The sequence below is a fragment of the Mesoplodon bidens genome (assembly GCF_964165515.1).
Source record: "Mesoplodon bidens genome assembly, chromosome: 2".
Taxonomy (NCBI): domain Eukaryota; kingdom Metazoa; phylum Chordata; class Mammalia; order Artiodactyla; family Ziphiidae; genus Mesoplodon; species Mesoplodon bidens.
Window position 1 is genome coordinate 143,449,412 of NC_138177.1, and position 26,671 is coordinate 143,476,082.

The following is a 26,671-nucleotide window of genomic DNA, read 5'->3' on the forward strand; positions in this document are numbered from 1 at the left end:
GTGACTGACCTTTTGCAGGGTAAGAGCCTAATTCTTAAAGCTAATCACTGGGTGTTAAAACTTAAAAGTTCACATACTCTTTTTGTATGAAGAGGTATTTCCTCTGAGGCTTTATTTTAAGCACCATCCTGATATTTAAATAGCTTATTTTTTGTTGCCTCTGTGTGTCAGTGCTTTGTGGGTTGAGTTTCTGTAGTTCCAAAAACAATCGTGATATGTTTATGGATGAAGAAACTAGACTCCTGAACAGGAAATGCATTTAATTTTACTTTTTGACAGTTTTTTTTATCTTTGTGATTTAAATATTAAAGACTGTAAGGAAGGCTGTGTGTCTCTATAGGGTGCAGGTTCATTAGAGAACTGTGCTGCACATATCCCTTAATTACAGAGTACCAGTAAATAGCACCACTGCAGATTAACCCTGCTTCCTTATTTTAGCATTAGAAACATGTAACAGTAGACTTGGGGGATTTCTAGTTCACATAGGTTAGGGTTGGCTTGCATAGCTGAAGAGGCCAGGTCTCTGTACTAGTTCTTCCCTTTGTAGCATTTTCCCTCTTGGCTTGATTGTCTAGTTCTAATAATCACTTATTGCATTCACTAGGCTGAATAAACTGCAGATGGCTGGAAAGAACTGTCTTGAAGTCAGCAAACTGTGTTTTACTTATAGAAATGTCACTAACTGTGGCCCTCAATTTATTTGTAAAAGAGGGTGGAATGGAGTTAGATTCCTCCTAGTTCTAGTAGCTTCTTATAATCAAGGATTTATTTTCTTCATTTTTGTTACTTGCCTACCCACAGTGTCTGTTTTTTCATAGGCCCAGATAAGTATTTATTGAATACAAGAAAAACCAAAATAACTAAGGAAAACTCCAAAAGCCTTCCCTACTTTTTGGGACCTAGGAACTATATTCTGTGTCTTTAATTCTTTCAAGTGTGTTTTTCTTTATACAGTTTCTAGAGTGGGTCGAAATTGGCATTTAAAAGGTTAGACGTCTAGGGAATTCCATGGCAGTCCAGTGGTAGGATTCAGCGCTTTACTGCTAGGGCCCACGTTCAATCTGTGGTCGGCAAACTAAGATCTCGCAAGCTGTGCGGTGCGGCCAAAAAAGAAAGATTAAACGTCTAATTTAATTTTACAAGTTAATTCAGAATATATTTTATTATATTTTGAATATTATACAGAAATATATATATATACATACATATGTGATATATGATATGTACACACACACTCAAATACAATAAGTAGTTTTGTTTTAAGATGAACTTAAGCTAAAGGCTCTGTTTTTTTGTTTGTTTTTGATGATAGGAGACCTAGATTTCAATTTGTGATCTGATATAAATAGGTATATATCATTAGTTACTTAACCTTCTAAGTATGAAGGATTTACTTGAGATTAGGGAGATGGGAGAGGTCTTAAATTTTAACTGGTGTAATAAACTAGTATTCATTAGCCAGTTTTGTTTTTTAGCATACTGTTTATGATATATTATTCTTTTATTTGCATTTATAAGACATCAGAAAATTATAAATAAGACAAGAGCTAAGTTTAGATTCTATGAACATACAACAAGATCATTTGGAGACTCAATATTTATACATTGATAGATGTTGATATTTATTGTGAACACAGCATAAATTTATCTTGGCTAAAACCACAAAATGTTTAACAGTTTTACATGCTAACGTGTATAGTATGCAGACCATTAAGAGTTAACAGCTCTAGGCCAGGTCTAAGTCAGTATTATATTCATACATCTTAGCTTTTCTTTTTTCCAAAATCAATATCTGCAAATAATGAGATCTATTTTTGAAAGCTCAATAATCAGATGTTATTTTCTTCTATTCAGATGTGATAGTCTTTATTCTATCATTCTCATCTCATTCGCATGTTTTTAGTTGCCTGCATGCTTGGATGGCCCATTCAGTGTGAGAGGAGTTGAAAGGAAGTTCAGCTAACCTGGTAGATTCATCTTTTCATTTTCTTTATCATTTATTCCTCTCCACCTGCTTATGGAAGAGATTCTTTCCTGAGTTTTTAAATTATTATCTTGTTTTACCTTCATTACTTTATCACCGTGCCCTGCATTGACAATCTGTTTTTGGTCTGTTCTTTCAGTGGAGTGGTTATACACACAAATTTATAAGCATTTATTTGCACAATGCAGATAGGTCTGTTCAGTGTTTTATAATTTTCTTGAATACATTTAATCACAGAAGCTCATAAATGTCCACAGGGTAGGTTTTAAAATGGGATTAACTTATTGCTAAAAGAAGATTATAGAGAAAAAAAATTATTTTTAATGATTAGCTCTTTATTTTAATGATTGTTCATACTTTTACATAAGCATGTTTAATTGCCTGCATATTTTACCCTAGTAATTGAGACTGAGGATATAGCCAAAGCCTTTTTTTATATAATCAAGTGGTTGAGTGTGTTCTCTAAGTGTTCAGTATTTATACTCTATTTTTATCAGTTGTAGGAGGTACTAAATCACTTTTTGTAGGTATGTTTATATATCTGCTCCATTAGTTTTCTGTTGCTGCTGTAACAAATTACCAGAAACTCAGGCTTAAAATAACAACAGATTTATTTTCTTAAACTTTTGGAGGTCAGAAGTCTAAAATATTTCCTCAGGGCTGCATTCCTTTTGGAACCTGCAAGGGAGAATCTGTTTCCTTGCCTTTTCCACCTTCTAGATACCACCTACTTTCCTAGACTATGGCTCCTTTCACTATCTGAAGAGCCATGGGTGTAGAATCTTCTTTGCTATCTGACTTTTGCTTCTGTCTTTATATCTTCTGTCTTTGATCCTCTTACCTCTCTCTTTTAAGGACCCTATGATTACATTGGGACCCAGATAATCCAGGATAATCTCCCCTTCTCAAGATCCTTAATTTAATCACACTGCAAAGTTCCTTTTACCACATAAGGTAACACATTCACAGGTTTTGGAGATTAAGATGTGGCCATCTTTGGGAGCCATTATTCAGCCTGTCACCTTAGTAATGGAATTGTTTCTTCTGTGTTAGAGCCATATCTTCATAATTTTTACAGCGATTTTAAAAATTTACTCTGTTGAAGCTATGTATATATTTTTTACTACATATGTTTTTCAGGTATGGAAATTAAAAATGTATATATTTTTTACTGTCTCATCTTTGATTTAGACTTTATGGCTTATAGCTGAAGTATTTTAGTGAATATACTTTTGCTTCTTTCCATCTCTTCTGTCACCACTTTAGTTTCCACTCTCTTTACCAAGTATAACAGTGATGGCCTCTAATCAGTTTCCCTGTCTATACTTTTGCTTCCACATTTACCACCAGAATGAACTTAGTGAAGTCCAGATATGATATTGTTACTCTCCTTATTAAACATTTGTAACGCCTTACCATTACTCCTATGATAAAAAAAATAGCTAACTTTTTTTTTTTTTTTTTTTTTTTTGCGGTATGTGGGCCTCTCACTGTTGTGGCCTCTCCCGTTGCGGAGCACAGGCTCCGGACGTGCAGGCTCAATGGCCATGGCTCACAGGCCCAGCCGCTCCGCGGCATGTGGGATCTTCCCGGACCGGGGCACGAACCCGTGTCCCCTGCATCGGCAGGCAGACTCTCAAGCACTGCGCCACCAGGGAAGCCCCAAATAAAATAGCTAACATTTATTGAGCACTTACTATGTTCATTGTTATGATTATTACCTTCATTATCCTTATTTAACGTACAATGAAACTGAGGCTTAGAAGCGCTCTTTCAAAAATTGTTTCGTAACTCTTCAGCCTGATATCTTGCCTCTGCTTTGATTCTGAACCTTCTACCTCCAGCAGCTAGTTTTAGTAGTACCTGCTGCATGATGTTCAGTAAATATTTGTTGAAGGAATATATCTTATTTAATTCTTATAAGAATCCTGTGAGCTAGGTACTTGTAACTCCATTCTATAGATGAGAAATAGAATCAGGGAAGTTAGATAACTTTCTCAAGGTTGTATAGCCTAGTAAATGGCAGAACTTGGATTCTAGCCAAGATACTTCTGACTTCAAAGTGATTGTTTTTAACCATTAATACTTTATTACCAACACAGTTGGCTTTGGAGGAGATTTAAACAATATATATGACAAAGTTCCCAGACAATAAGGAGTTTGATTTAACATTTTCTTGGCACTTTCATCAGTAAGATCTTGGACATAGCATCTGCTGACTGAAAAAAAATGCACAACCTAAAAGTTGAGAGTTAGGTTTTATTTGGTGGATTTTCTGAGGACTTCAAGCCTGGGACACAGCATCTCAGATAACGCTGAGAAAACTGTTCCAAAGAGGCAAGGTGGGGAGCTAGGATATATAGGATTTTTTTGCAACAAAAGGCCAGGTAGTCGGAACATCAGAAGATTACTGTTAATAAAAGAAACCGAGATATCTCAAGTTAAGGAATTTAGCGCTTTTCTATGTACAGGAAGATGCAAGAGTCTGGGCTCACTGAAATCATTCCTTTGATAGGCACCGCAGCTATCTGGGTCCAGTATCCTATGTTTTCTCATCCTGAGCTTCCTGAGGGCACACCATCCCTGTGGCTGTAATGTGATGGCTTGATGGCTGCAACATCTTTTGTTTACTGATGTGGCAGGCAATACTTTAGTTTTCACAATAATAACCTTCAGATTATTAACTGCCTGTTTCATTTGAAAATAAGGGAAAATCTCTAGAAAGGTGAATTGACTACCCAAAGTTAGAGAATGTGTTAAGTCATAGAACTTGTCCTAGATCATTGATTTCCCTGCTTCAGTCTTACTACGCTTTATTCATAAAATTAATTTTTGTTACTTCCTTACTTTCAGTTCTTTAAACTTGAATTTCCAGATAATAAAGCAAGATACTGAATTTCATTTTATTAAAAGTGTTTCCTTAAAACTGACAGAATATCAACTTGCAAGACCCTCTGATGCAAACAGAAAGGAAATGTTGTTTGGAAGCCTTGCTAGACTTGGACATCCTATGGGGAAATTTTTTTGGGGTAAGATACTAAATACTTCATCTATTTCATGTTTTCTAGTTAAGGAAGATAGAGAGTATGAAAAGTTTATAAAGAATGGAAAGCTATAAAGGTAGGGTAGCTAGGTACCTTTTACCTTTTAGGGTAGGTAGGAAGCTTTTCAAATAGAAAGTAGTTCAGCATGCCTATATTTGGTTCTCTAACATTGGATATATGAGGAATAGCACCTAACATTTTGTGGATGTTTTCTGGGTGCCAGATGCTCTGCTAACACTACATGAATTATCCCATTCAATCATCATAACAATGTTACAAGCTTGGTACCATTATAATCTCCATTTAAAGATAAAGAAACAGGCTCAGAGAAGTTAATTTTCTTAAATATGATAGTGGTGGATGTGGGATTTGAACCTCTGTTTATCTGCTTATAAAGTGTGTGCTCTTCCCCAACCTGACATTTCCAATTAGCAACAGAGTTTCAGCAATAATTACTCTAGTAGTTTTTGAGCTGTGACCTAATTTTGTTTAATTGTTAAGCTGTTTAAATGGTATCTGGTTTTTCATAATGGCTTTTTCTTAGTGTTAGAATTCAGTTATTATGGCTTTTTCTTAGTGTTAGAATTCAGTTATTATAGCCGTATATTAATCCTCTTGACCACAGAGTAGAATCTGGAATGAGTTGATCTAAATGGTACTTCATTCAAAGGATGATTTGCTTGTTTGCTTGTTTGTACAGTTATATTCACTTTGTATGTCATCCTTGCTTTATGTGGTTTATTTTTAAGAATCATACAGAATATTACTAAAATAATTTAGAGATAAAACCAAATAGTAGACTAATTATTAAGAAAGGAAGCTTAAGGCAATTACTGTTGTTAAGGTATTGCCAACTAGAGATTAATTCCTTATGTGTTAAAATATACTTTGAAATTGTTTCTTGTGAATTTTTGTCTTATTATTATTATTATACACTGTTTCAGTATTTTGAGTCACTTGGGTTATTTCATTCATTAAATATAGTAGCAAAGGATGCATTGTCAGTGTGGAGACTTAATAAACTTAGTTATTTCTATAATCTTTTCCATCTTTTTATAGGAAACGCTGAGACTCTCAAACATGAACCAAAAAGAAATAATATTGATACACATGCTAGATTGAGAGAATTCTGGATGCATTACTATTCTGCTCATTACATGACTTTAGTGGTTCAATCCAAAGGTAATATTGTCTACTATGGCCCTTAGAATTATTTGGAAGTAGTGCTTTCTTAGGATTTGTCTGTCGTATCAATGTTGCAGTGCACTGTTAATTTACAATACTTTAGTGCTTGATCCTAATATGAACTAAAGAAAATCAGAATTTGAAGAGGCAAAGCTCAGGGAAGCACAAAATCATCTGATTCTCAGGCAAATGTTTTTTCTTTTATAGACATAGGTCTTAACTCCAGGCTAGTCTATGAGTGTATTAATGTACTGATTGATCACGAACTGTTTTTTCTTTTTTAATAAACTTACTTACTTACTTACTTACTTATTTATTTATGGCTGTGTTGGGTCTTCATTGCTGCGTTCAGGCTTTCTCTGGTTGTGGTGAGCGGGGGCGATTCTTTGTTGCAGTTTGCGGGCTTCTAATTGCGATGCCTTCTCTTTGTTGCGGAGTATGGGCTCTAGGTGCATGGGCTTCAGTAGTTGTGGCACAGGGGCTCAGTAGTTGTGGCACATGGGCTTAGTTTGCTCTGCAGCATGTGAGATCTTCCCAGACCAGGGCTTGAACCCGTGTCCCCTGCATTGGGCAGGCAGATTCTTAACCACTGCACCACCAGGGAAGTCCCGTGAGTTGGTCTTTTAAGCCACATTTGGCTGCTGCCTCTGTTATCTCCGGTTTTGCATTTAATCTGTATTAATCATAAACTCTTAAAGGGCACAGTGTTTGTCTTTTCATCCTTACATAGGGTTCAGTAAAATGGCATGATTAATTGAAGTCTGTCATGGTGACGCTAGCAGAAGTATCTTAAATGTAATAATACTGGTCAATACCTCTACTCTTTTCCTTCTTTTATCATTACTGAAAATAATGTGTCACCTTTTCTCATTAAAGAAATCATAGTACCTTTCTTTTGTTTTCTTTATATTTTAATCTCCTTAGGCTGTTTTTCAAAGTCAGTCATTTGCTGAACTATTCATTTTGATATATCAATACCTTATAGTTTGTATATTTCTTTTTGAAAAACTAATCCTCTCACTCTAATGTGATTCTCCTTTTTATAAAATTTTGCTCTCTAATGGTCAAAATTAAGATCAGAGCTGACTTGGCACTTAATTATAAAATATTTTTTTGTTTAGGATCAAAATTAGTCCACTAAAGTTAACTTTGAACATAATAAAGCTACAGACATGATATGGCACTCAAACTACAAATGTGCTTCTAGATTCCTTTTACAGCATTTATTAAAATAGGCAATTCTATATTTGGTATGTAATATTAATTTGAAATTTTTAATTAATTTTTGTTTTCAAATCTGTCATGAACATGCATTTTTCTTCAACTAGGTATTGATTCTTTTTCATTCTCTTCTTCGGTGATAACAAATATGAGCATATTAACGCTTGTTGCAGATTTCTGAAATAAGCCCCACGTGTTTGATTAGAAAACCTTGTCCAATCTAGAGTCAGTTGATTTCGGAGCTTCAGCATTTATTATATCATTTAAGAGTTAAATATCAGTATAAATAGTATAGAGTAAATTCAGAGCTTGATTAGTCTAATTTGCATCTTGTATTTATATACTGGGGCATCTCTTTTGAGAATTAATGAAAGTCATGTAGCTGGTGAAACTAACAAATGCTATCCAGTGATGGTAATGAGTCACTGGGATAAAGCTAAAAGGTTTCCTTTTTCATTTATTCATTTATTTCATTCATTCCTATTTTACTAGAAATTTCAGAAGAATTTCTTTTGAAATATAAGAAAAGAATCAAAAGAAGATAGAAATCATATCAGCCTAAGAAGACATATATTAAAACCACAGCAAGTGTAAATTAATGTAAAGTAAATGGAGTATAATAGTACTGATGAGCTGCTGAGAAGGGTAGTGTAGGTTAGTTAAGAGAAACCTTCCTAGAGGAAGTAAGTTTTGGAATGGGGTAAGAGGATGATTGATGTATTTTGATCTCTTGGTCCTTCATCTAGCCTAATGATAAACAAAAACTTTTTTTTTCTACTTGTGTGTTTTTTCTAACTTCACCAGGGAGAAAGAATAAAGGAGTCTTAACAAAATTATATGTGTCTCAAGGTTTTCTTAAATATTATTTTTCCTATTACTGATTAAGGAGTGGCAAGTGATGCCCAAATTAAAGTATTCCTTTGTTTTATAGCTAAAGATCTGTGAGAAATATAATTGCATTTCTACCTTTAATAACAACACTGCCTTTCCCTGTCTCCTTCCTGCCCTCTCCACGAAGAAACACTGGATACTTTAGAAAAGTGGGTGACTGAAATCTTCTCTCAGATACCAAACAAGTAAGACATTTATTTTCATAAATCATACACCTATAGAGTTAAAGAGGCTAAAGTTAAAGAGTTAAAGATTCATATCTTCCCGTATGAATCCCAGAGGTTTTTGCTTTTAGTTTATTTTTTTAAAAACAGGTGATTATATTAAGAACTAAAGTAGTTTAGCAAGATTGCACAGCCTTTGAGTGGGAAAACTAAGATAACCAAAGTTTCCATAGTTTCTGTAGTTCAGAACTTATAATCTTGTAAACTTATAATAAGCAGTAACTCTGAAGAATTTGTGCCTCCTTTTACATTTATTCAGAGATTTTCTGTTACTGTGTACAGTGCTTGAAATTATGATATGAAAGCAAATATTGTATTGAGAGGTAGCATATACATATACGTATCCCCTGCCTCAGAACAAATTAAGTTCTGAAGGTTTGTTTTTTAAGTCAGTTGTTTGGAACTTGGAATGTTTTTCCCTATAAACAAAATAATCTTGTAGTTGATGACTGACTTTACATATTGCCTGAAAAGCCTATTGCATACATTGTAGTTGAATCAAATTGCCTTTTATTAGAAATTGGATGTAGGGTTCTAGTTCAGAAAGCTACTATTTTTTTGTCCACCTCAAATTCATCAAAATAATACAAATATTTAAAAGATACTTTATTGTTACATTTTTTGTTACAAAGAATACAGAAAATTTAATTCTCAAGCAAAGTGTCTCTTCCCACTCTTAGCAGTTTGCATTTTAGTAAACTAAATGAAATCGGATTATTTTTTCTTGCATCAGGTGAGTAAGCTAGACTCTTTCCAGTTCTTCATTCCAAGACAATTTGTTTTAAATTTATGAAAGAAAAATTAGCTTTAAAAATGTTGGAATAATTTGTAATAACAACAGATTGGTTATTATTATCTTGGCTTTATGTAAACTTCTGTTGATAATTAGCAATACTTTTAAGTATGCTAATTAAGATAATGAAAGCCATGCCAAAGTTATGGGGTTGTTTAATTTGTTTTTGTTTGTTTGTTTTGATAAGAAATGAGTATTAGCTATGGAAATATCAAATGGCAGATTGAAATGTGTTTCACTGTGAAACTTTACTAATAAAATCAGAGGTATATTGAATAAAGGGATTCATTAGGTCTTGTCAATCAATTCCTAATAAGAATTTTAAATTAAAAAAAATGCTTTTACATATTATTCACTAAGAACTTTGGTTCCTTAATCAGACGGGTTAAAAAGTGTTCTAGGTAATTAATACTGATTCATACTGACCATGTTTTAGAAGAAATATTAGTTACAATATATTCAGCCAGGTGGGAAGCCTCTAGAAGGAAGAGTCCAAGTTTTTCAAATACCACAGTGCCTAATATTGTACTTTATACGTTAAGAATCTCTCCATGTATATTTCTTGGATTAAAAATATATCTCTAGTGTAAGTTTTCTTTCTGAAATGGCTTTGTATTAAGAGGAGAACTGAAGTTGGATGGGGCTGATAGAGACAGTAAATATTGGGATGGGAGGTCCCTTCAATTCATTGTTTTCTGTCTCCTGTGAGTTTTAAAAGTATTTGAGTCATTGGGGCTGAGGTTAAGAATAGTTTGTGTAGTTCAGGATTTTGTGGCTTTGTTGCCATCTATTCGCTTATGCCTAGAATGCTTTTCAGCCAGGAGTATGTAGAATAGACTATAAAAACCTATCAGTTTAGGCATCCCTAAAGATACTGCTTATAAAGGCTTTTGCCAATTAAATTTTAATGTATTTGTTTTATTTTCAGTGGGTTACCCAAACCAAACTTTGGCCATTTAACGGATCCATTTGACACACCAGCATTTAACAAACTTTATAGAGGTTCGTGAACCAAAGGTTTAAAACTGTTTGAAATAACTTTAGCACATTCTCTAAAACTTAACTGAGGCTGCCAATTTTCTTTGAAAATGAGAATACAACAGAAAGTACAGCTGGATTGGAAAGGGAGTAGTAGACAGTGGAAATCCAACTAGTGACAGATAACAGGCCACTAACTCGTAGCAGTTTCATTGGCTTGGCACCTTAATGCTACTTGAGTCTGTTTCATGCTTTCTCCCTATTTTCTTCTTGTTCCCTTTTGTTCTTGGTTTTTTGTTTCTTTCCTAATTTGTTTTTATCTATATTCTGCTCTTTTTTGCCTTTAAAAGAGAAAAATAGAGGATGGGAAAATACTTTGGAAATAATTTCCTTTTATCTTTATTATAAAACCAATTTTTGTTAAATGAAGGCAAATTTAGTGTAAAAAAAATGGGTGGGGGGAGTTACCCTTAAATCTTACCATCCAGAGAAGTGGTTTTGGCAGATTTCCTTTTGAGTTTCTGTAGGTATATTTTCTTAATGTAGTTGAGATTATAAAGTATATACACTCTATCTCTTGCTTATTTCATTTAATATTATATCTGTAATAACTGCCCAATTAGCCATCACATGGTTATGCTATAACTTACTTAACAGTTTGCCCATAGTGAATACTGCAGAAACATTCCTAATTCACCATTTTTCTTTCTTTGCTCTTTTTATCATGGCAGATTTTTTTCTTTCTCCTAATTGCCTAGTTATTCCCTTCTTCTCCTTCACCCCACTGCCAGTCTCTTTCCTCTTCCCTTTCTCTGACCAATGACTTTTGTCACACTCTTTATCTGCTGCTGGCTCCATTTTATCTAAGCTGACTCTTCCCAGAGACAACTTATTTTTGGTTGTATTCTTCCTGGCTGTAGATTTTCTCTTCAAAGAATCATAGAAGAATGGGAAGCACTGGGAAGAATCTTAGAGTTACTTCAGCCTACCCCACTTATCATACCATAACAGATTCAGAATGAGTTAAATGCAAGTGGTTTTCTCAAGGTCGTATAAACACAGATAGCAAGATAGTAGTAGGGCTGGATTTCAGCCATGGGTCTCCTGACTCCTAGTCCTGTACCCGTTCTTGCAAGAAGGGATCCATCTTTAGGGGCTTGCCTATTTTCATAGTTCTTTTATCCATGCTTTCTCTATCTGTGAAACCAAATAGAAAAGAAATTTACAAAACTTGCATTATTCAAATTGGAAAATTGGCAACTTGAAATAATAATTGCATTATATTTAACTTTCCCATGCTTATTGGAGGATGAAATATATTGAATTTTAAAAAATTTCATGTAACATAGTATATATAAGTTATAGAGAAACACTTATATCTGTTCTTCTGAAATATATTTTTGTTCAGTTGTTCCAATCAGAAAAATTCACGCTCTGACCATCACATGGGCACTTCCCCCTCAACAGCAACATTACAGGTAAGAGTTCAAAGGCAAATTTACTCCACTAGATACTGAGAATCACATTTTAAAAGCATACTGAATGGTTTAAATTTGGGCATTCCGGATTTATAAACACAGGTAACATGGTAAACTAGGACCTCACTACTCCTGGATTGTTGAGCCTTTGCTATATATTTTAATGTCTTCTTGGGTATAAAAGCTAGAGTTTTCTTATAACTAGTTGCCTTTCCTGAGTCTTTGAAGTTAAGTATCTTAGTGTGAATGCTAACTTTTGTAATTATTTTCTTTAGCACTTGAGTACAAATATATGTTAGCTTATGATTTATTTGTCAGTGGTGGCCGTTTAGTTTGATCTTGTCAAAAGTAAAGTTAAATAATTTTGAGCCTAAAATACAACTACAGCATAAATCTCAAGGACCTACTTGAGTTGGGAATGAGGTCAGATTTTTAGAAATTAGGAAAACACTTCAATTTATTTATATAATTATTTTACATGAGCAATATACATGGGCTAAGAAGTTCCTTAAAGATAAGGGTCAGTCAATGGCTACAAATGCTTTTCTCATTAGAAATAAATGCTAATGAACTGATAAAAATTTAACTTAAGTTTTCAAAACTAACCAACAAAACAAACCCAAGAAGAGACACACACAAGCAGAAGGAAAGAAAAGTAATGTGTATTGCTTTAAGCTCAGTAAAAAATGCTTTTAACAGTCAAGTCCCATGAAGTTAACAAGAACAGTATTCCTCCAGTGAGAAAGCAGAGAACGTGTGTATTGTCTACTTACTTTTTTTTAGTGCAAGGATAATATAGGAAAAAGTAATGTCCATTGGTTGTATAGTTATGTTAGAGTATCCCAAAAAGTGTTAAAATGATTACATGCATATTTAAAAGTTTATTCCATTTGTTTTAAATTTTTATTATAAAAGTAAGATGCTTGTAAAATGTTGAGGACAAAAGAGTATTAAGTAAAAAGTAAAGCTCTGCTTCTCCTCTGTCCTCAAAGATATGCCCAACATTAATAGTTCCATATATATCCTTCAGATATTAAAATAATGAATATAAAACATATCTTTTTTAATGGAAATGGAATTATACTATGTATTACCATTTTTCCCATTTTTTGCATTTCTTGTTAATTAACAAAGCCTTGTTTATCTTCTGCCTGATTACTAAGGTAATTCATTGTAGAAATCTTGAAAACTACTGAAAAGTAGAAAAAAGTCATCCATGATTCTGTTTTCCAAAGACTGTTACCATTTCTGTATGTTTTGATCCAGTTATTATTATTTTTTTAATGAACTGTATATTTGTTTTAACCTGATGTTTATCCCAAATATGTGAACTCCCACTAAATTAGCTTTTGGGGGAACGATTTTTTTTTTTTACAAAGAAGCAAGTGTTTCTCCCTCCAGAGTTACCAAATACAGTACAATTAGATTTGGTCACATGCAAATTATATATTCAACTGGGTTCATTCTTTAACTGATTTTCTCCTCTATATCAGTTTTAGGATAGATGAAATCTAAAATATGTCATTCATATTTTATGTTTTTTTCAAATTCATATTTTAAACAGTGACTTTTAAGAGTTTACTGAGTATAATTCTATAAACTAAGTTTAAAATTTATGAATGTTTAGATTTCCTAGCTTGACTTCTCTGTATATTTTTGGTAGGAATATATTCCCAAAATTATAGTAGAAGCCAGTGGGAAAAGATGATGTGAATAACACATAAACAACTACTCAGACTATTGATGTATATTATTATATAAGGTATTTTTTACACCTGTTACTGCATTTTCATGAAAAGCCTATGAGTAAGTAGTTAGGCAAGTAGAGAGAAAAACAAAATAGAGTGAGATTGTCTTTTGCTCAAGATCATGCACTTACTTAAAGGAATAACTAAAACTACAAGCTAGATTTTCTGACCCATAAAACAACACATTTCAGTTTACCACAGAGCCTGATGCAATGCCGAAAGCTTTTAAGGATACAGAATGATTCGTATCTGCATCAGATTCTAAAATGATAAAGAATCTATATTATTTCTATTTTGGGTGAAAAAATAATGAAAGATTTTACCATGAAGAGAAGTAAGATTGGTATCCAAAAGAAAAAGTAGTATCCAAAAGAATTCTTAAATTTTGGAATATTTGTACTTATTCAGTGATTTCAGATGAAGAAGTTAAATTTCACCATGTTTTCTGTTTTTATCTCGCTGCTGTCAAATTAATGATAGTTTCATATTTAGTAGAATTTATGTGAAAATAAGTTTGTAATCACATTCTCAAATATCAATCTCAGAAGTAAGATTTTCTAAAGTAAAATTAAGGTATTTATACCTTAATTTTTAAAAATTTCTGACCTTAACATTTTTTTTAAAGGGTGAAGCCGCTTCATTATATCTCTTGGCTGGTTGGACATGAAGGCAAAGGCAGCATTCTTTCTTACCTTAGAAAAAAGCAAGTATTTAATTAATAAGTATTTTCAGTGTAGCAATCTCTGAAAAATAATGGACAAGTGTTATATAACCCATTCTTTTCTTTTTTTGCTTTGTCTGCCAGGAAGCATAGATTCAAATCTAATACTTAATTAAAGTCTCTTCATAACCTAGATTATTTTAATGGCCATATCATGTTTGTATATTTCCTTGGAAGCCACCTTTTAGCCTATGTTGGAAGAATTATAGTTGTACACAAAATTTTTAAATTCATAAGTAGAGTCCAGAATTACATGAAAGTTTAGCTCTAATCAAGAATTTGGATTTGAATAATAATGAAGTCAATTATTTATTTATTTATTTATTTATTTTGGTTGTGTTGGGTCTTCGTTTCTGTGCAAGGGCTTTCTCTAGTTGCGGCAAGCAGGGGCCACTCTTTATCGCAGTGCGTGGGCCTTTCACTGTCGCGGCCTCTCTTGTTGTGGGGCACAGGCTCCAGATGCACAGGCTCAGTAGTTGTGGCTCACGGGCCTAGTTGCTCCGCGGCATGTGGGATCTTCCCAGACCAGGGCTTGAACCCGTGTCCCCTGCATTGGCAGGCAGATTCCCAACCACTGCGCCACCAGGGAAGCCCTGAAGTCAATTATTTAAATGCTGTGGATCTCCAGGCTTTCCCAACCCAGAAGGTGGACTTCAATGAAAACTTCATTGGGCAGATAAATCATATAAATATGGGGCACTGTGAACAGTATATGCAGCCATGTTAGCAGTATGTTAGCCATGTTTCCTAAAGCATTTAAGCACTTGTTTAAGTTGCCTAGCCAAATAATAGAAATACAGCTTTAGAATCAGGACCAAAACACATTAAAGTAATTCCTTGCTTGATTTTTCTATACACTATTCAAGAATGGAAGGTAGATGAGAAATTGAAGACTTTAAAACATTGATGTGTACTAGATTATTAAAAGAAAGCTGAGAGGGCAGGCTTATTAGAAAAAAAATGAATGACGTTAAGTACATATATACCTTACACGATAAATGTAATATGATTTGAGATTTGCATAACCTTTTTACCTTACTGAACTTTATTAGAATTTCAAGTTTTTCATTCTGGCCTCCTCTCTCCTTATTTTAGACTTTCAGGATTATTCTAGTCAGGAAAAGATACAGTCTTATTGCTTCTTTCCTAGATAACCTGGGCAGGTTAGCTGATGGTCTCAAAGAGCCCACTTAAAATTCTAAGTAGGGAAGTATCTGAAGTGTTTTTTAAGGCTTCTCTTGGGAGATGGCTCAAAAAGGGATGCGAGAAATGCCTCCCAGGGGAATTCCCTGGCGGTCCAGTGGTTGGGACTCTGCGCTTTCACTGCTGAGGACCTGGGTTGAATCCCTTGTGAGGGAACTAAGATCCTGCAAGCCTAGCGGTGCGGCTAAAAAAAAGAAAAAGAAATGCCTCCCAGCAAACATACTTTTAATATTGTGAAGTATGAAGTATGAATAACATACTTCACAGTATGTTAAAAATATGCTTCGACAAAAAATTACTATGTTCTCTTTGACAAAAAATTACTATGGCTTCATGAAACTGATAATGTTTTACTATGTTGTAATATTAGTATTTCCATTAAAGAAGTAAATACGTCTGTTATTTCCTTCTGATCATTCCTGTATGCAGTACAATTCCTTGGGAGGCTTTGTACTTTTAAAAAATTTATACTTTTAAACTTACTGTTGGAAAGCATGTTTGCTTCAAAGCCTGGGCTTCCCAAATTTTACATAGAAAGCCTACCTATTTTGTTAATTTGAAGTATTTGTAGACTATCAATCCCAAGATATTGACTGGACTAATTTTTTCTCCTAACTATAGGTGCTGGGCTCTTGCACTATTTGGTGGAAATGGTGAGACAGGATTTGAGCAAAATTCTACTTATTCAGTGTTCAGCATTTCTATTACATTGACTGATGAAGGCTATGAACATTTCTATGAGGTAAATAATAAAAATGGAGGGTTTTAAAAATTATATAGATATCACTTTATGCAAAAGTATAATTAGATGTTTCATTTTTAGGTTGCTCATACTGTCTTCCAGTATTTAAAAATGCTGCAGAAGCTAGGCCCAGAAAAAAGGTAATATATACTTATAAGAGTCAATCCTAATATGTTTTAGCCTTCAGGCTACCAACAGACATGCGTTAGTCCTGCCTTGGTGGTTTTCCAGGCATTTCTTGCTTAATTTCCTTTACTTGTTCCATATCCTTATTCCGCTACATGTGAATGTATGTTAAAGATTTAGGTTTACGTGGACAGTCTGTTTATTTTTATACTTCTCTTTTCTTGCTGATGATTCTAATGAGAAATTTAAATACATCTTCTAATTATAATTTTCTTCTTTCACAGAATTTTTGAAGAGATTCAGAAAATTGAGGATAATGAATTTCATTACCAAGAACAGGTACTGGAAGTCAAATTCTTTTTGAATGTTATCTGTGACCAAGTTGAAACTGGTGTGGACATTGTTCCTCTTTTTGGAAGTGTCACTGGAGTTTTAATTCTGCCACTCTCTGTCATGTGAGTCTCAAGATGGCCTTGAGGTTTCTGAAAATTCACTCTTGTGTTTTTGAGTATTTATATCGAGTAACAGTGAGAGAATTAGGCAGATTGACACAGATCATGTTGTGTGACAATCATTCATCTGTGTAGTCATTTCATATGTCTATCCCTTTAATTCCTTTGATAAACATTCATGGAGAGCTTGATATTTTGGGAATTCAAATATTGTGAAGACATTCTACAAGGTAATATGAAGTAATTAACCATATATAATGTTAGAAATAGTGTGCTTTGTACTTTCAGGGTAAGGAAGGCATTTGCCTTGACTGGAATAGGACAGGGAAGCCTTCATGGATGTAGTAAATTTGAATTGAGTTCAGTTTTTAAAAATGCATAAAGTTTAGATACTCTAAGCAACGGGAAGCACATAAGTAAGGAACTCTGGGGTATTATGAAAAAGTGAATGATCCTACATGTCTGTGGCATAGGGTATATGAAAGCAAAGTTGAAAGGTAAGGAATTTAGAGCAGGGTTTTTAAAAACCCTTTTTGTGCCTTGGATCCCTTTGGAAATCTGTTGAATCTTATGGACCCCTCCCCAGAATATTATTTCACCTCTTCATCTTTTTAAACTCTCAGAAAAATCGCCCTAGTAGTAGTACAATGATCACTGGTGTATCCCTCACCTAGATTTACCAGTTCTTAATATTTTGCCATATTTTCTTTCTCTCTCACGCCTCTTCTTGTGTGTGTGTGTGTGTGTGTGTAGTTTTTTGAGATTTAATTACAGATACCATGACACTTCACCTCTCAATGTTTTTTGACATGTATCTGCTACAAACAAATGTATTCTCTTGCATAACCTCACTAAAATTGTTGTGCTCAGGAAATTTAACATTGAAACAATACTGTTAAATATTTATTATGCAACCCATAGAATAGTGGGTTTTTTGTTTTGTTTTTGTATTTTGTTTTTGTTTTTATTGAAGTATAGTTGATTTACAATATTGTGTTAGTTTCAGGTATACAGCAAAGTGATTCAGTGATACATACGTATATATGTATATATTTTCAGATTATTTTCCAGTATAGGTTATCACAAGATATTGAATATAGTTCCCTGTGCTATATAGTAAATCCTTGCTGCTTATCTATTTTATGTATAGTAATTTGTATCTGTTAATCCAATACTCTTAATTTATCCCTCCCCCCATCCCTTTCTCTTTGATAACTATAAGTCTGTTTTCTGTCTGTGAGGCTGTTTCTGTTTTGTATATAAATTTCATTTGTATTATTTTTTAGATTCCACAGATAAATGATATCATAATATTTGTCTTTCTCTATCTGACTTGCTTAGTATGATACTCTCTAGGTCCATCCATGTTGCTGCAAATGGCAATATTTTATTCTTTTTTATGGCTGAGTAATGCTCCACTCTGTGTGTGTGTGTGTGTGTGTGTGTGTGTGTATCTCATATTTTCTTAAGCCACTCATCTGTTAATGGGCACTTGGGTTGCTTCCATGTCTTGACTATTGTAAATAGTGCTACTATGAACATTGGGGTACATGTATATTTTTAAATCAGAGTTTTCATCTTTTCAGATATATGCCAAGGAGTGGGATTGCTGGATCATATGGTAGCTCTATTTTTAGTTTTTTTTAAGGAACCTCCATACTGTTTCTGTAATGGCTGCACCAATGTACATTCCCAGCAACAGAGTAGGAGGGTTCCCTTTCATAGAATAGTGTTTTTAAATGCATAAGATAAAATACAGTAGGTTACAAAGGAATACTGAAATAAAGACTCAAAATAGTAAAAATTAGTAATATGGGTCTCTGTATCGATATATTAAATAACAAAGTCTAATGGTAGATCTAATAATTATTACAATTTTAAGTAGCAATGAATGTGCTGTTTTTTTTTATTAGTCATCCATTTAATCAATCCCAATCTCCCAATTCATCACACTGCACCCCCCCACCCCCACCCCGCCGCTTTCCCCACTTGGTGTCCATACGTTTGCTCTCTACTTCTGTGTCTCAATTTCTGCTCTGCAAACTGGTTCATCTGTACCATTTTCTAGGTTCCACATATATGCGTTAATGTACAATATTTGTTTTTCTCTTTCTGACTTACTTCACTCTGTATGACAGTCTCTAGATGCATCCACGTCTCTACAAATGACCCAATTTTGTTCCTTTTTATGGCTGAGTAATATTCCATTGTATATATGTACCACATCTTCTTTATCCATTCGTCTGTTGATGGGCATTTAGGTTGCTTCCATGACCTGGCTATTGTAAATAGAGCTGCAATGAACATTGTGATACATGACTCTTTTTGAATTATGGTTTTCTCTGGGTATATGCCCAATAGTGGGATTGCTGGGTCATATGGTAATTCTATTTTTAGTTTTTTAAGGAGCCTCCATACTGTTCTCCATAGTGGCTGTATCAATTTACATTCCCACCAGCAGAGCAAGAGGGTTCCCTTTTCTCCACACCCTCTCCAGCATTTGTTGTTTGTAGATTTTCTGATGATACCCATTCTAACCGGTGTGAGGTGATACCTCATTGTAGTTTTGATTTGCATTTCTCTAACAATTAGTGATGTTGAGCAGCTTTTCATGTGCCTCTTGGCCATCTGTATGTCTTCTTTGGAGAAATGTCTATTTAGGTCTTCTGCCCATTTTTGGATTGGATTGTTTGTCGTTTTTCCCTTGCTGTTTTCAATAATTTTTCTTTGTCTTTAATTTTTGCCAATTTGATTATTATGTCTCTCGACGTGTTTCTCCTTGGGTTTATCCTGTATGGGACTCTGCACTTCCTGGACTTGGGTGGCTATTTCCTTTCCCATGTTAGGGAAATTTTCGACTATAATCTCTTCAAATATTTTCTCGGGTCCTTTCTCTCTCTCTCCCTTCTGGGACCCCTATAACGCGCATGTTGTTGCGTTTAATGCTGTCCCAGAGGTCTCTTAGGCTGTCTTCATTTCTTTTCATTCTCTTTTCTTTATTCTGTTCTGCAGCAGTGAATTCCACCATTCTGTCTTCCAGGTCACTTATCCGTTCTTCTGCCTCAGTTATTCTGCTATTGATTCCTTCTAGTGTATTTTTCATTTCAGTTATTGTATTGTTCATCTCTGTTTGTTTGTTCTTTAATTCTTCTAGATCTTTGTTAAACATTTCTTGCACATTCTCGATCTTTGCCTCCATTCTTTTTCCGAGGTCCTGGATCATCTTCACTGTCATTATTCTGAACTCTCTTTCTAGAAGATTGCCTATCTCCATTTCATTTAGATTTTTTCTGGGGTTTTATCTTGTTCCTTCATCTGGTACATAGCCCTCTGCCTTTTCATCTTGTCTGTCTTTCTGTGAATGTGGTTTTTGTTCCACAGGTTGCAGGATTGTAGTTCTTCTTGCTTCTGCTGTCTGCCCTCTGGTGTATTAGGCTATCTAAGAGGCTTGTGGTAGTTTCCTGATGGGAGGGACTGGTGGTGGGTAGAGCTGGCTGTTGCTCTGGTGGGCAGAGCTCAGTAAAACTTTAATCCGCTTGTCTGCTGATGGGTCAGCCTGGGTTCCCTCCCTTTTGGTTGTTTGGCCTGAGGCGACCCAACACTGGAGCCTAGCGGGGCTCTTTGGTGGAGCTGATGGCAGACTCTGGGAGGGCTCACGCCAAGGAGTACTTCCCAGAACTTCTGCTGCCAGTGTCCTTGTCCTCACAGTGAGGCACAGCCACCCCCCGCCTCTGCAGGAGACCCTCCAACACTAGCAGGTAGGTCTGGTTCAGTCTCCTATGGGGTCACTGCTCCTTCCCCTGGGTCCCAATGCACACACTACTTTGCGTGTGTCCTCCAAGAGTGGAGTTTCTGTTTCCCCCAGTCCTGTCAAAGTCCTGCAATCAAATCCCGCTAGCCTTCGAAGTCTGATTCTCTAGGAATTCCTCCTCCCGTTGCCGGACCCCCAGGTTGGGAAGCCTGACGTGGGGCTCAGAACCTTCACTCCAGTGGGTGGACTTCTGTGGTATAAGTGTTCTCCGGTTTGTGAGTCACCCACCCAGCAGTTATGGGATTTGATTTTATTGTGATTGTGCCCCTCCTACCATCGCATTGCGGCTTCTCCTTTGTCTTTGGATGTGGGGTATCTTTTTTGGTGAGTTCCAGTGTCTTCCTGTTGATGATTGTTCAGCAGTTAGCTGTGATTCCGGTGTTCTTGAAAGAGGGAGTGAGAGCATGTCCTTCTACTCTGCCATCTTCTGAGTGTGCTATTTTGAGATATCTGCAACAGCTATATTGTGATTTCTATTGGTTATAGTCATAGATGCTGATAATACTGCTGTGGTTTGTTGCCTGTATATTCATAAATTAATAAAAATGCTAAGTTAGAGTTTAGTGAAAATAAATATGTAATTTCTTTCCAATCAAACTCATGCTTCCCGCTCTCCCTGAATTTGTCCACTGATATCTTGTGGGAGGTATCTGTAGGCTCTTGATTAAGAGCCCCCAGTTTAGCACCAGTTCATAGAGCATCTTGAAATCTGCCTTTTTGGATCATCACCAGAGACAAATATCTACTATAATTTGAGAAGACTTAAGTACATGAGGACAAGGTCACAAAAACTATAAGCTTCCAGTTGCTATTGATTCCTATACAGTCTGCTATATATGCTTGAGGTCATTTGAAATTGAAATAGAAATCTTATTCTATGAAAACAGAGAGCTACTGTGATTTATATTGGCCATTTGAGGGTCCTATAGACACTTCTCTTCTATAAATTGATTGATACGCATAGAACCCACAAGTCCTGCCATCAACTTTAGCAGTACTGATTTTTTTCAGTGTTCTTATCAACTGTTGTGATAACATGTAGGCCAGAACTGTGGCAGGGAAAGAGTAGGAGTAAGAATTGTGGACTACAGCCATAACTAATACCCTTATTCCTTTTTGGAGGATTGGCTTGTTAGCATTAGCTGAGTTACATTTTCTTTCTGCCCTTCTAGTTTCTTCTTAGCAAGACATTTCAAGATACCTTTCTTATAGCTCGCCATTTTGTAGCTCTTTTTTTTTTTTTACCTTTAGCACAGTATTCATGAATGCTTGTCTTGATTTTAAAACAGGAGCCCAAAACATTTTAGACTAAATCAGTACAAAGAACAAATCAGAAAGGTTCATATCTTTGTTTGAACTGCTAAATTTTAACTCAAGTAGCTCAGCTTATTTCACCTTTTACATATTTCTGTTTTATTAACAAAGTTGACATATCTCCTCTTCAGACATTTTTCTTGTCTTCATCAGTAAAGGCAAATAGGAATGCTCTTTCAGACTATTCAAGCCAGTCTTTTTTAATTTAAAAAAGAAATTTAAAAATAATTTTTATTTCACATGGGAACTTGGACTCAATATATCTTATAAATCAGCTACTTGAACTAGAGAAAAGCTGTTTAAGTGTCTTTCTATACGCAGAGAAACAGGAATAATGTAACAATAATGGAAGGCATTGAGAGTTGTAGTAAGCAAAAAAATTAGAAGATAATAACAAGTGTTGGAGATGTAGAGAAATTGGAACTCTCATACATTGCATCTGGGAGTGTAAAATGGTACAGCTGCTTTGGAAAACAGTTTGACAGTTCCTTAAAAAGTTAAGCATAGAGATACCATATAAGCCTGCAGATCCACCTCTAGGTATACACCCAAGAGAATTGAAAACCTATGTCCACATAAATACTTGTACACTGGTGTTCACAGCAGCATTATTCATTATAGCCAAAAAGGGGAAACAATCCAAATGTCCTTCAATGAATGAATGGTTAAACAAAATGTAGAATTTGCATACTGTGGAATATTATTCAGCATAAAAAGTAATGAAGTACTGATTCATTCTACAACATGGATGAACCTTGAAAATATGCTAAGTGAAAGAAGCCAGACACAACAGGTCACATATTATATGATTCCATTTATCTGGTTATGAAATATCCAGAATAGGTAAATCTATAGAGCCAGAACACAGATTGATGGTTGTTATCAGTGGCTGGGGGCTGTGGGTAACAGGGAACAACTGCTTACTGGGTATGGAATTTTCCTTTTGGGCTGATGAAAATATTCTGGAACTAGATAGAGGTGATGGTTGTACAACTTTATAAATATACTGGAAACCACTGAGTTATATACTTTATTATACATTTTATTTTATTTTTAATTGTATACTTTAAAAGTGTGGATTTTATGGTATGTGAATTATATCTTAAAAAAAATTAAAGAATAGCATTTAAGTGTTTTTTTTTTTCCTAGTACTTTGTCCATTGCCTTGGCACCAAAGATCTACTTTTAGCCAGGGTCCTGTTTTCTCATAGGAAATATTTTGAATCATTCAATTTTGTAGCAAGCTGAATAGAACAGTTAGCTTACAAAAATAAGTGGCTGGTGAAAATAACTGGTTAAAAAATTTAGAACAGAGTAGAGGGAGTCATTTTAAACATTAATAGCACTTGAAAGAGTGGGAGATAAGTGAATTAGGCAAGGAAGATTAAGAGGTACAAACTTCCAGCTGTAAAATAAATGTCATGGGGATGTAATGTATAGCATAGGGAATATAGTCAATAATGCTGTAATAACTTTGTAAGGTGACAGATGGCAAATAGACTTGCTGTGGTGATCATTTTGTAATATATAAAAATATGGAATCACTATGTTGTATACCTAAAACTAATATAATAATTATACTTCAAAAAAAAAGGTACCTTAACCTCCATATGCACACACACACAAAATAGTAGCACTTTAGTGACTAATAAACTTGATTTAGGAATGTTTCCTGAGGTGGAGCAAAAAAGGTAACAATGAATCTTTCCATACTTTTTCCATATTCTATCTGAATGTGATAAGGAGTAGGTAGCATGTACCTATGATCTCTAATTTGATGTATGCATGTCTCATTTCTCCTCCATGAATGTAGTAACCTTCACTTCTGTTCTATCTTCTGTTAGATGAGAGAACAACCCAGATTGTCTAGGGAAGGACTGGGCAGTATGGTATTTTGGGAAAGAGTGTTCACTGCTATGTTAAGAGGCCCAAGCTCTAGTGTCTACTCGCCTATCACTTACTGTGTGATCTGGGGCAAGTCACCTAATCAATCTGAGTACATTTCCTCATTGTAAAATGTAGGAATGGAGCCACTTGGTGTCTAAAGGACCTGTCAGTTTTTAAGATTCTGTGCATTTGGGTGCTCAGTAAATATCAATACTTGAATTGGTTGCTTTCCTCTGGAAAAGTATTTCCATTTCATAGGTTAGTGAACTTTCTGTCATTATTTCAGTTTTAAATTGAGATAATATACTGATTAATTTAACCACTTATAGCAAGACTTATGTAATGACACATTTTGATTTCTGTTGATATATTGATTTTGATTCATGCTTACAAACAGTTTTTAGGTGATAGTGCTGTAGTGATAAAATGATGAAGACCCTGTCTTTAGGGACTTCATAGTCATGTGGGGCACTTGACATGTAAACACACCTTTACAGTTCAGTGTTGTAATTTCTCCGATGAAGATGCTGTGATGTGATTAGAGCCTCGTGTGTTGTAGGGCTCAGTATGGGGGATTGGAGGGGTGTTAGGTTAAGCTACTTAAGGTAGTTCTCTGGCTAAATTTTTTGTAGAATTCTGAGCATCAGATTCTTAAGCTGCAGTTATATCTGGTTGTATCTGTTGGAAGCTTTTGGTTTCATTGTTAAAAAAAGAGATAAGTATTTATATTTTGTGGCAAATTAAGGATAGTAATGGAGAATTTCTGGTGTGAAATAATCTTACCTCTTTACAGACAGATCCAGTTGAGTATGTGGAAAACATGTGTGAAAACATGCAGCTGTACCCACTACAGGACTTTCTCACTGGAGATCAGCTTCTTTTTGAATACAAGCCAGAAGTAAGGAGGTTTCCATTTCTAAAATTTACTTTTAGAGAAAGAGGAGGGTGAGAAAGTACATGGAGGTACTTAAGAACTGTGGGAATGGATAAAACTTGGTTATGTTTAGTCAAGTTTTTTGTTTTTTAAACAGAAGAAATATCATAGTTTTGTGGGTAATTTTTCCTGATTCTTGTACATGACTGTGGTTTAATATGAGGAGAAAACCAAGTCCTGTTCTTAGGTACTATTCCCACAGTTTTTCAAGTGTTGAAACATCTACTAACATAACGTCATTTCTAAGAATTATGTGCTTGCCTTTTAATTCTGTTGGAGACCCTGGACAATTAAATTTTAATTATTTTGAGAATATGTACAAGAAAAATATGATTCCCTGAATTCAAAATATATGACTTTGGGATAATAAATATTACACATAAATAAATAGTTGGTCAGGTCTTTCCTCCACTAGTCCTGGAAAATAAGTCATTTCACTCTATATAGGGTAGCAGTTCTCAACCAGGGGTGATTTTGCCCCCATGGGAAATTTGTCAATGCTTGGGTACATTTCAGTTGTCATAGCTGGAGAGTGCTCTTGGCATCTAGCGTGTAGAAGCCAGAGATGCTGCTAAACATTCTACAATGCAGAAGATGGCACTCCACAACTAAGAATTATCTGGCCCAAAGTGTTAATAGTGCCAAGGTTGACAGATTTTGATATAGGGTATTCTAAAACTACTGATTTTAAAGGGGATGGGGAAAGGTAAAGGAAGAAGCAGTAACCATACATTCTTGTCATTTCTCTAGGATGGTTGTGCCCAGGGGTCCAAGTATTTTTTTCTGAACCACTATTTGTTGTTTTTTCTTAAAGAGATGGTGTTGAAGTGCTAGTTAGGGTTTCAAATCTAACCCACAAAAATCTTATGTTTAGTCCTTATCATAGCTGAAGGATTATTGAAGGAGGCCCTACATTGGGATCATTTTACTGATTCTTGTGTATGAGGTAGTATAATACAGAGCAGTTAAGAGCATAGTTTTTGGAATTATGGACAAACTTGGTTAGAACTCCACTTTTGCCACTTCTAGGTGTGTTCTGTGCAGATTATAGAATCTGAACAAATTATTTAAACTTTAACCTCTGAGGCTGAGTGCTTTCTGTAAAATGGGTATACCTTAGAGTTGTTTTTAGGATTAAATGAAATAATGTATGTTAAACACTACCTAGCACATAGTAAAAGCTTAGTAAATGGTAACTCTTCACTGCTAGTCCTCTTACTATGTAGGATTTGAGATGAGTGCTGTTTAAGCATTCTGGAGAAACATATTAGAAACAGCTGATAGACTAATGTAGTTTTGTAAATTAGGGTGTTCATGGACTATAGACAGATAGTTTCATGAGCATCAAGATGCTAGGATTTTGAGGTGCCTAACATAATGTGGCTTTGCCTTTTTAATAGAGATGTATTAGGTTAAAGTTATAATCGTTTTGTATGTGTCTCCCCACTCCCTCTTCACCCCTGCCCCCAATTAGGTCATTGCTGAAGCCCTTAATCAGCTAGTTCCTCAAAAGGCAAATCTTGTTCTACTGTCTGGTGCTAATGAGGGAAAATGTGACCTCAAGGAGAAATGGTTTGGGACTCAGTATAGTATGGAAGGTAAAATATTTTAAAATTGTCCTACATTTAGGTATATGATTCACCTGGGAAGTTTTATTCCTTAATAATTTGTCTGATAGTTCCTGTGGGAAAAACTTATGTATTTTTTTCAGTAGTTTACTTTGAAATGAAAATTACTTATACTGCTTTGCAGAAAATTATTTTCTGCAATGTTTATATCTGTATTTATTAGCTAGTGAGAAAATCCTATTGTATTGGTAGTTTGGGGGCAGACTTTTGACTGTGTTTTAAAAAGTGCTCCTCAAACTTCAATGTGCATATGTATCACCTGGGGGTCTTATTAAAATACAGATTATGATTCAGTAGCTCTGGAATA

General features: G+C 34.8%; 1 protein-coding gene across 5 annotated transcripts in view; it reads left to right on the forward strand.

Moving 5' to 3' along the window:
• Positions 1 to 26,671, forward strand: part of NRDC (nardilysin convertase) — a gene marked incomplete at its 5' end in the record, with an annotated part of 92,072 nt that overhangs the window by 45,924 nt on the left and 19,477 nt on the right. For all 5 annotated transcript variants that reach the window (XM_081224120.1, XM_081224117.1, XM_081224118.1 and 2 more), the window contains 11 exons: positions 4,918 to 5,013; positions 6,088 to 6,210; positions 8,453 to 8,510; positions 10,271 to 10,344; positions 11,729 to 11,798; positions 14,172 to 14,249; positions 16,092 to 16,212; positions 16,294 to 16,352; positions 16,623 to 16,677; positions 24,596 to 24,700; positions 26,211 to 26,334. In XM_081224120.1, the coding sequence (XP_081080246.1) occupies positions 4,918 to 5,013; positions 6,088 to 6,210; positions 8,453 to 8,510; positions 10,271 to 10,344; positions 11,729 to 11,798; positions 14,172 to 14,249; positions 16,092 to 16,212; positions 16,294 to 16,352; positions 16,623 to 16,677; positions 24,596 to 24,700; positions 26,211 to 26,334 (963 nt within the window). The remainder of the gene's footprint in view (positions 1 to 4,917; positions 5,014 to 6,087; positions 6,211 to 8,452; positions 8,511 to 10,270; positions 10,345 to 11,728; positions 11,799 to 14,171; positions 14,250 to 16,091; positions 16,213 to 16,293; positions 16,353 to 16,622; positions 16,678 to 24,595; positions 24,701 to 26,210; positions 26,335 to 26,671) is intronic.